The sequence below is a fragment of the Hemiscyllium ocellatum genome, chromosome 49 (genome assembly GCF_020745735.1).
Source record: "Hemiscyllium ocellatum isolate sHemOce1 chromosome 49, sHemOce1.pat.X.cur, whole genome shotgun sequence".
In the NCBI taxonomy this organism is placed as follows: domain Eukaryota; kingdom Metazoa; phylum Chordata; class Chondrichthyes; order Orectolobiformes; family Hemiscylliidae; genus Hemiscyllium; species Hemiscyllium ocellatum.
The window spans coordinates 8,177,919-8,188,034 of record NC_083449.1 but is presented as its reverse complement, the minus strand read 5'-3'; the positions used below and the strand labels follow the sequence as shown (position 1 = coordinate 8,188,034).

General features: G+C 44.4%; 3 protein-coding genes across 3 annotated transcripts in view; 1 reads left to right on the top strand and 2 right to left on the bottom strand.

Moving 5' to 3' along the window:
• Positions 1 to 822: 822 nt before the first annotated feature.
• Positions 823 to 10,116, top strand: part of LOC132837315 (histone H3-like) — a 489,210-nt gene continuing 479,916 nt past the window's right edge. Inside the window, exons 1-2 of the mRNA XM_060856987.1 lie at positions 823 to 847; positions 984 to 1,259. Of these exons, the coding sequence (XP_060712970.1) occupies positions 823 to 847; positions 984 to 1,259 (301 nt within the window). The remainder of the gene's footprint in view (positions 848 to 983; positions 1,260 to 10,116) is intronic.
• On the bottom strand, positions 2,756 to 3,310 carry LOC132837084 (late histone H2A.L3-like). The gene has a single exon (XM_060856758.1). It carries the CDS (start codon positions 3,304 to 3,306, stop codon positions 2,917 to 2,919), a length of 390 nt encoding a protein of 129 aa, XP_060712741.1. The 5' UTR covers positions 3,307 to 3,310; the 3' UTR covers positions 2,756 to 2,916.
• Positions 4,292 to 4,822, bottom strand: LOC132837083 (late histone H2B.L4-like). The gene has a single exon (XM_060856757.1). The coding sequence runs from the start codon at positions 4,749 to 4,751 to the stop codon at positions 4,371 to 4,373; it is 381 nt and encodes a 126-aa protein (XP_060712740.1). The 5' UTR covers positions 4,752 to 4,822; the 3' UTR covers positions 4,292 to 4,370.

Genomic DNA, 10,116 nt, shown 5'->3' with positions numbered 1-10,116 from the left:
ACAGCAGTGGACTGAGCACACAGCACTGGGCAGCCCCTGAGCTCAGGATGATGGTATGGAGCTGTTGTTGTCAATCTGGAATGTCTGAGGTCTCCCAGTCAGGAAACCAGGATGCAGTTAAAAGGGAAGTATTTAGAACAGAGATCAAAGAACATAACATAACAGTGCAGCCCCTTCGCCCTTCAATGTTGCACCTAGCAGTGGAACTAATCTGAAGCCTCTGTATCCTATCCTATTCAATTTTCTCCAATATTTTTTATCCAAAGACTATTTTAATGTCCTTAAATTTGGCGAATTTACTACTTTTGCAGTCATTGCGATCCATGTCCCTACTACTCTCTGAGTAAAGAAAGTATCTGTAACATCTCTCCTATAACTATATTCCCTGAACTTTAAGCTATGTCCCCTTGTAGTCGCCGTCATCATTCGAGGAATGTAACACTATACGTCCTGTCGAATCCTCTGATTTTGTTGTATGTCCCAACTAAGTGACCTCCCAAACGTCTTCTCTCGAATGAAAACAGCCTCAAGTCCGGTAGGGTTTCTTCATATAACCTTCCCTCCATACCAGACAACATTCCAGTAAACCGCCTCTGAACCTGTCGCAAAGCTTCCATATCCTTGTATAAACCCGAACTGTACACAAATCAAAGTGCTGATTGCGGTCTGTTTCAAACAAACTTCTTGCACTCACTGAGTCAATGACAGCGCTTGGGGAAGGCCTCACACATGCGCTCCTCTACTCAGGAACAGTCAGCTTTGGGGAGAAAAGGGTCAGTCCCAGATACAGTTGGGGCTGGAGTGAGCTGGAGGCGGAGCCGGATGGCCAAAGACATTTCCCTGCTCTGTCTGTCACTCAGTTTCCTCTCCGGACCCGTCTCTTACTCTGTCAGGTCGGGCCGGGCTTTATAAAAACGGAAGGGGAGTCAGCTCGGCTCTCATTCAGCAGCGATTGGACTGAAGAAGTGTGATGTCAGAATAAGGTAAAGGCCTGAGAAAAGGCGGAGCGAAGCGGCACAGCAAAGTGCTCCGTGATAACATCCAGGGCATCACGAAACCAGCCATCCGGCGCCTGGCTCGCCGTGGCGGGGTCAAGCGCATCTCGGGCTTGATCTACGAGGAGACCCGCGGGGTGCTGAAGGTTTTCCTGGAGAATGTGATCAGGGATGCGGTCACCTACACTGAGCACGTCAAGCGCAAGACGGTCACCGCCATGGATGTGGTGTACGCTCTGAAACGCCAGGGCCGCACTCTCTATGGTTTCGGCGGCTGAGGATAAAGCGACCCGTTTCCAGCGAACCCAAAGGCTCTTTTCAGAGCCACCCAAACTCTCCGAGAGAGCCGAGACCTGAGGACAGGCAAGGTAGCACAGGGAGGGGATAGCGTACTGTTGACGGTGAATAAACATATAGTGATTATAAAATTATTTCAATCCTGAAAATGTGCTAGTACTGTGTTCTGCGAGCGGGTGGACTCTGTATCGCATCGTGACTTGTAGTTGTAAGATATAGCAGCAGCATTACGCCAGTTTCCCCATCCAGATTGTTCTCCAATGGCTGGTATTTCTCAAACTTGTTCTTGTGCCTGCTCCCCGTAACCTTCGTTCCTCTTTTCTCGTGAATACCTGTCTATCTCAGTAGTGTACTTGGTGTCCATGCCATGATTTTGTTTTTATTTATTTTGGAATCCAGTCATTAATGTTGCGTATTGTAGTATTTATATTTCTGAAGCATAATACTCGGCTCAGTTTTGTTTCTGGGAGCCTATGCGTGTCGTAATGGTGCGTTCTTTCCATCTGCTCGTTCAGGCAGCGATTACAAATTGCCTTCGGGTAAATAATGCTCTGGATGTGATAGGAATAAAATGTGGTTCTGTAATTTTATCGGTGTACACTGTGTTAGCTTTTAAGATGTTTTAATCGGCGGGCACAAGTTCGCTTGCTCATCCTGAGGGAGCAGGAAGCAGTAGGGGACATTAGTATTTCTAACGGAAGTTACTTAAAAACAAATCGGCCGGCAGCGGGAGTGAATTTTGCAACTAATGAGACATTCATTCAGGGATTGCGGAATCTATTAAAAAAACATAGTAATAAGTGTGATTTTAACATCAAATTTTGGTATTGGGTTAGATATTTGTGGAAAAAACCCATCTCATTGACTGCCTTTGCGTTAACATGGCTAGTGGTGAGGGAGGCAGGAGAGAAAGGGAAAATAATGGCGCCAAGAGGTCAACGGCTTACTTTCAAATTTGAAAATGCCCGCCATCACGTCTAAAAGAGCAGCAAGTTTTACAGCACGTACACGTTGATTTCATAACCGAAAAAAGCAATTAAAGATCAGAATCTCACTTTACCCCATTCCCGCCTTTACAGCTGAAAAATGCCTCACTGGTGATCAATCTGCTCTCTCTCTCTCTCTCTCTCCAGAGACAGGGGACAGAATATTGGATATGAACCGAACAGAGAATAAGACGCAGAGGGTCAGGGACCGTCCCGTACTGTATCCTGCAGCGACTGACCCTTCACTGCACTGGGTCAACCCAGCTCTTCCTACTGCAGTTAAAGGAAATGTGAATCTAATTTGAGGTCAAACCCGATCGCGGACGTTCGTGCCGCCATTCTAAACTCATAGTAAAGACAGAAGTCACTCAGGCAGTGACCGTTCAATATGAAATCCTGTAGGGCAGGACACTCTTGCAATCGCATTTTATGACAAATTCTTTCTCTGCTCCCATAGCCAGTAACAGTATCCAAGGAAACGGAGCAAGAAATTTATTTATGACGGGCTTATTATGAGACGAGGGCTCTCCACGTTAAAAAGAAAATAATCAATCCGACAGAAAGATTAGTTCCTCTCACAGATGCTGTGAGTGGTTCTTAGAAGAGCCTTTGGGTTGTCAGATTCAAGAATGGTCTCTTCACTTTTTAGCGGCGCCCCCAGCGGCGGTTTTCTTGGGCAGCAGCACGGCCTGGATATTAGGCAGCACCCCGCCCTGAGCGATGGTCACCCCTCCCAGCAGCTTGTTGAGCTCCTCGTCGTTGCGCACGGCCAGCTGCAGGTGCCTGGGGATGATGCGGGTCTTCTTGTTGTCCCGGGCCGCGTTGCCGGCCAGCTCCAGGATTTCAGCCGTCAGATACTCCAGCACCGCAGCCAGATAGACCGGCGCTCCGGCACCCACACGCTCAGCATAGTTGCCCTTTCTCAGGAGCCTGTGAACACGGCCCACCGGGAACTGCAGGCCAGCCCGGGACGACCGAGACTTTGCCTTGGCGCGACCTTTCCCACTGCCCTTTCCTCTTCCAGTCATGGCCACTACGTCACAGAGAATGCTTCACTCCGCCCACATTGGGGCCTCTTATACCTTCGGGAGGAATGGTGGGGTGACCATTTCTGATTGGTCCCATTGTTCAGCCCCGCCTAATGTTGTTTCAATCCCCAATCAGATATCTGCTTCATTCCCCAATCCGGAGAGGGCCCCGGGAGGAGGGCGGAAAGTACCGGCGCCAAATCATCAACCGCCTTTTCACAATTTGAAAAGCCCGCCAATTTACAAACAAAGGAGTATGTTTTACCTGAAAAATGAAGTACAAAAACGGAGGAAGTTCAAAAAACATTAATACTCATGTTAATTTACTATCAGTTTACAAATGTGTACTTCACACGGTCTTACTCCCTCATGTTTCGAGCTGTATCTGTCCATTTCTGATCTTGAGACTGGGTTATTTTCTAAACCTTGAGAAGAGGCTGAAACAAAACAGACCAAACCCTGCAGTCTGCAACTTGTTTTTTCTTTTCACATTTCAATACCACCCCGATATGATGATAAAGCAGCATGCAACATTCTTCCGGCTCAGCAAACACGTTTTTTTAAGACGTTATTTTAAAGCTGACCTCCCTTAACGCTCTCGATGAGATTCAGCAAAAGCTCCACGCTTCAGTCCGGTAGCTGTGTTGGTGTTCTCTCGGTTCGGTTTGAAATTCTCTCATCGACAGCAGGAAGCTTTATTTTGCATTGCGAAAAATCGGATCAAACCCGCACATTGGAAATGTAAAGTAAATCAGAAGGTAAAATGTGTCAATCGTGGGGCGGAAAGACGTGGGCATTTGTCTGCCAGGGCTGAACGAACAAGAGGAAAAATGATTCACTGGCGCTTGATCTGCTCTTTCCACCCCACTCCCGAATAATTTGCAAAGCACTTATTAACATAAAAGCATATGGCACAAGAAGTTAGAATGCCTTGTCCAGAATCACATGCAAACTAAAACAAACAACTCTTAAAGAAACGGTTCAGCTGTCTCAGGGAAGTTGTGGGTGGCTCTTAGAAGAGCCTTTGGGTTGTGGATGTGTTTGTTTCAGTGCAGTGCGGTCCTTCACTTGGAGCTGGTGTACTTGGTCACCGCCTTTGTGCCCTCCGACACGGCGTGCTTGGCCAGCTCCCCGGGCAGCAGCAGCCGCACGGCGGTCTGGATCTCCCGGGAGCTGATGGTGCTGCGCTTGTTGTAATGGGCCAGGCGGGAAGCCTCCCCCGCGATGCGCTCGAAAATATCGTTGACGAACGAGTTCATGATGCTCATGGCCTTGGAGGAGATGCCGGTGTCGGGGTGAACCTGCTTCATCACTTTGTAAATGTAGATGGAATAACTTTCCTTCCTGGACCTTTTCCTCTTCCTGCCGCCCTTCGCTGGCGCCTTCTTGATGATTTTCTTCGCGCCCTTCTTGGAGGTTTGCTGGGCTTTCTTCTCATCAGCCATAGCGCCGCTCACTTTCAGACACAGAATAAAGGAAAGCGGGCTCGGAGCTCCCTTTTTATAGACTGACGACGTCATCAATGCTAATGAGTGATGGGGGAAAGCCTGGTTTCTGATTGGGTAGCTTACACAGAGTCATTCCCAAACATTGAGTCTCTCTGATTGGTTACTGTGAGATCCCATGAGGATCTGCAACGAAATGTGAAGTGGATGGTGATTCTGTTCCTGTCAGTCTGACTGAGGGAGATTTGTTTTGTGTCTGTGACACAGAAAGTGACTGTGGTATTGGCTCGGTTTCCTTTTGCTCGTTGTTGTGATGATGTGTTTTTCGCTCCGCACGTCTGTTTCTGTTCCTCTGTATGGGCTGGAATTAACATAAAATTTGTCACTGTGTGAAATAAAATCTCATGTATTCGAAATAGCGATTACATTTGTTGTCAAGTTACACAAACGACTGGAATCTGACTGGGAGTGTTTTCTACACTTGGGGTTGATGCAACTTGTTCTCAATCAGAAGAAAAAGTTTCTATGTAATACTTTTCTTGAGTCACGAGTTGAGTCACGTCTTAACTGTGGGATGAATATATTTCTGTGACCTTGACTGATAACTGTGGGCTCAGAGACCTACCGATAACTGTGTGCTTTGAAAGTACGTGCAGTGTAATTGAACTACGTTGCTGCACTTTTCATTTAGGCATCTTGCAGTTTCATTTAGGGACTTAGAACACTTCTGGGAGTTACACGAATGTGTGTTAACAAGCAACTGTTAACATGCTGTATATATATGCGTCACTTTAACTTTATATCTGTCGTGTTCTAATTTACACATTTTGCATTAACTCAACATCTGTGCAATGAGGCTCTGGTCCTCCGTCTGATAGTGTTATTTCAAGACGGGTTTTATTCTGTTACCATCAAACACTGATGTGAGCGGTAAAACGTTACACTATTTGCCAGCCACTTAGAAATATTCCTCCAATCTCTGCCCCCAGGAAAAAGTGAGAACTGCAGATGTTGGGGATCAGAGGCTTATGCCCAAAACGTCGAGATGAAGGGCTTCTGCTTGAAACATCGATTCTCCTGCACCTCGGATGCTGCCTGACCTGCTGTGCTTTTCCAGCACCACACTCTCGACTCCAATCTGTGCCCGCCTGTTTCTGGGATGTATTTTTTGTAAACTCTATTTCACAGTCTTAACATGTCAGTATGTTACTGGACTGTAACTCAAACCTTCTGAAGTGTACCTTGTTGCTTTACTCTGTCGGTGTCAATTTTGAAAGTACCAGATACCACTTTGGACAGACTCAGGTAGGACTCACTACCCTCCACTCCCATACCCTATGAATATCAGCTTCTGCAAATTGAACTTGGGTTTGTATTTATAGTGCAGCATTTTGATAAAGGATAATACTTTGTACATTGTTACTGACAGTATCTGCAATGTCACTGCGGATGTTACATTGTTTATGTCAGTTTCTAGCTAATCAGTAATTGTATTATATCCTAACAATTTATTGCTTTGCAAGTGACTCAGTATTTCATTCTGTAACTGTCAGTTTGTTATTTCTAATCTTGTATTAACTCAGTTTCCGTCAATCACTGGCATGTCAGAGAGCAAATATCTCAACATCTCAAAGTTTCTGATGAAATGGATGGTTAATCATTTTTTTCACTCCATCCCTGATACATCAGGGTAACTTATAACTGAATCAATCAGTATGTGATCTGTGAGCACACACATATCAGTAAGTTAATGATAAAGAGTATAGTGAATGATGCTGCAGATACAGTGGATATGCTGTAGTTATTAATTTCTTTCAATCTTGTGTCACTTTAAATATCTCAAAGCAGAAGACCATAAGATGCATGAGACTTCTGTGACATTTCTATTTGCCTGGGTGTACTCTGTCATGAGAACAGATCACAAAGGCTTTCGTTATGGTCTTCATCTCATTTTGATGTTTAGTGCCCATGACCAAAGACTCCCTTGTGTACCAAAAAAGATAATTTATGCTAATATGGCCATATAAGTTGATAACTCAACCCTAACTGCTCTCTGTGGAACAGAACAACAGAACAATGTTCTGCATTGCTTTCTTAGACAGAAGGCTTCCTGTTCAAAGCTGTGTCCCTTACTCGGGATTCTCTCATGAGCAGTGACCTACTCCAGCATCAACTCTCTTCAGATCTTTTTTTTTTGCTCGGAAGGTCATACATTGTTCTTCAAAACTCCAATGAGAATATATCCAACCATTTTATACTTATAATGAGAGCCTATGTATCAATCTGCAGCTCTAAGCTTCTACTATGTGAATATGTGAGGACCGGTATCACCCTCTCCCAGTAAGATTCTGCTATATGCATACTTGAGTGAAGTTATCACCCTAAACCTGTTGGTTTCTACTGTGTGAATATGACAGTTTCTAGTCTGTAAATGGGATAGTTTAATGTCAGTTTCCGTGTTGTTAAAATGTGAACGTAGTTATCAATGTCAACCTGCCATCTTCTGCGAAGTGAACATGTGGGGGTCCATATTGAAATATACCTGTTGCTTTCAGCGACAGGAATGCATGACTTTAGTTATCATTCTTTTCCTGTCAGTTTCTTCAATGTGAATGTATTGGTGTAGTTATCCATCTGCACTGATGAAGGGCTTTTAAACAAAACGTCAATTCTCCTGCTCCTTGGGTGCTTCCTGACCTGTGTGCTTTTCCAGCACCACACTCCCGACTCCAGTATCTGCAGTCCCCACCTTTGCTTATTCATTTGTACCTGTCACTTTTTGATCTGTGAATATGGCAGTTTAGTTATTGATCTGTCCATCAGTTTCTGTAATTTGAATATGACTGTCTAGTTATCTAGCTCTCCCTGTCAGTTTCTGTGATGTGAAGATGACAGTCCAATTATCTATCTGCCCCAATCAGATTCTGCTGTGTGAATATGAGAATGTCATTACCAGTCTCTACCTGTCAGCTTTTGCGATGTCAATGTGATTTTAGTTATCAATCTGCCCCATTAGGTTCTAGGTGAATATAAAAATGTAGTTATCAATATATACCTGTGACATTCTGCTCTGGGAATGTGGATGTGTTATCAAAATGTACTTGTCAGTTTCTGCAATATGAATGTTTGAGTGCAGATTTCAATCTGTTCCTGACAGTTTCTGCAATGCAAATGTGTTTGTGCTATCAACAGTCTATCCCTGACAGCTTCAACTATATGAATGGATGACTGCATCTGTATCTGAAAGTATCTCTACCCGTCAGTTTGCGTTCTGTGAATAAGTGAGTGAACTTATACATTTACCTCTGTTTAACATGACACTTGCAGAAACTGCAGGAGCTCTATTTACTTCAAATCTCTGTTGCTCAACGTGAATAAGATTTTATCTATTGCCAGCCATGTCAGGGTGGCATGGTGGCACAGTGGTGCCAGGAACACAGATTTAATTCCAGCATTGGTTCATTATCTGTGTGCAGGTTGCACATTTTGCCCATGTCTCCATGAGTTTCCTCTGAGTGCTCTAGTTTCTTTGCATTGTCCAAAGTAAAATGTCAAGGTAAAATGTCCTGTATTATTCAAGGATGTGCAGTGTCAGTGGGTTAACTGTGGTAAACATGGAGTTACATCTGCAGCTGCATGGGATCCGCTTTGGAGAGTTTTTGCAGGGGATGGGCCAAATGACCTCTCCCTGCACTGGAGAAATTCTATGTACTGTAAATCAAAGTGAGACTTTTTCTATCATTGTCAGTTTCAACAGTGTAAAGCAGTTTGAATAAAAGTTGTGAAAATTATCCAATGGTACAGTTTTTGACTGTAAGTTATACTCTGCATCTGTATTTTGAATTTATTGTTCACATGTTTATAACCAGACTACTTTCTGAGAGCTTTCGCACTCTGTGTCCAATAACCTCTGGGTATATTTGATGTCAATATACCTTCATGTCAATATTTGATTTCCTTTTGGACAGGTATGATGTTTTGGAAAGTGTAGGGGGTGATGGCTGTTCATGCTACGTTCCCCTGAGAGTCCAAGTTTCTGGTACTGAGACTGGCTGTAATGTAATGAGGGGTACGTCGGCTTCCAAGAGATCCCCAAAGCGTTAGGGGATTCTGTAGTCTGAGGTACAGTCAGACGTTTCTGTGGCCAGCAGTGATAAAGCAGAATGGTGTGTTGGTTCCCTGGTGACAGGATCAAGGATGTCTCAGAGAGGGTGTAGAATGTTCTCACGGGGGAAGAGGGGACAGCAAGAGGTCATTGTCCACATTGGAAGCAACGACATAGGAAGAGAAAAGGTTGTGATTCTGAAGGGAGATTACAGAGAATTAGGCAGAAATTTAAAAAGGTTACTCACAGTGCTACAAGCTAGTGAGGGCAGGAATAGGAAGATAGAGCAGATGAATGCATGGCTGAGGAGCTGGTGTATGGGAAAGGATTCACATTTTTGGATCATTGGAATCTCTTTTTGGGTAGAAGTGACCTGTACAAGATAGACGGATTGCACCTAAATTGGAAGGGGACTAATGTACTGGCAGGGAAATTTCCTAGGTCTGCTCGGGAGGATTTAAACTAATAAGGTTGGAGGGGGGTGGGGGTGAGAATGGTGGTGGGAACCAAAGAAGTAGTGAGCAAAGAGAGCAGTCTGAGACTGGTACTGTTGAGAACAGAAGTGACTCAAACAGCAGGGCAAGCAGGGACAAAGTAGGACTAATAAATTAAACTGCATTTACTTCAAAGCAAGGGGCCAAACAAGTATAGAGAGGATAGATCGAGTGAATCCTTAGAAGAGTATAAAGGAAGTAGGAGTATACTTAAGAGGGAAAGATTTAAAAGAGACCTAAGGGACACAGAGAGGGTGGTACGGGAATGGAATGAGCTGCCAGAGGAAGTGGTGGAGGCTGGTACAATTGCAATATTTAAGAGGCGTTTGGATGGGTATATGAATAGGAAGGGTTTGGAGGGATATGAGCCGGGTGCTGGCAGGTGGGACTAGATTGGGTTGGGATATCTGGTCGGCATGGACAGGTTGGAACAAAGGGTCTGTTTCCATGCTGTACATCTCTATGACTGTATGAGACATAAGGGGCAGTTTTATTTTTAAACAAAGAGAGTGGTAGCAGTGGGACACACTGCCTGGGGTGGAGATGGAGGAAGATACAATAAGGGTTTTGAAAGGACTTTTAGGTAAGCAAATGAACATGTACGAAATGGAGGGTTATGGACCTAGGCCAGGCAGAAGAGATTAATTGCGTTTTGGTGGCATGTTCAGCACAATATGGTGGGCTGAAGGACCCGTTCCTGTTCTGTACTGTTTGATGTTCAGATTTTAATGCAGTGTATATTTTGGATGAGAATTCATTCAAGTTG

Bases quoted from the DNA above. Each gene is read 5' to 3' on its own strand.
- LOC132837083 (XM_060856757.1), bottom strand. From the start codon at position 4,751: ATGGCTGATGAGAAGAAAGCCCAGCAAACCTCCAAGAAGGGCGCGAAG.
- LOC132837084 (XM_060856758.1), bottom strand. From the start codon at position 3,306: ATGACTGGAAGAGGAAAGGGCAGTGGGAAAGGTCGCGCCAAGGCAAAG.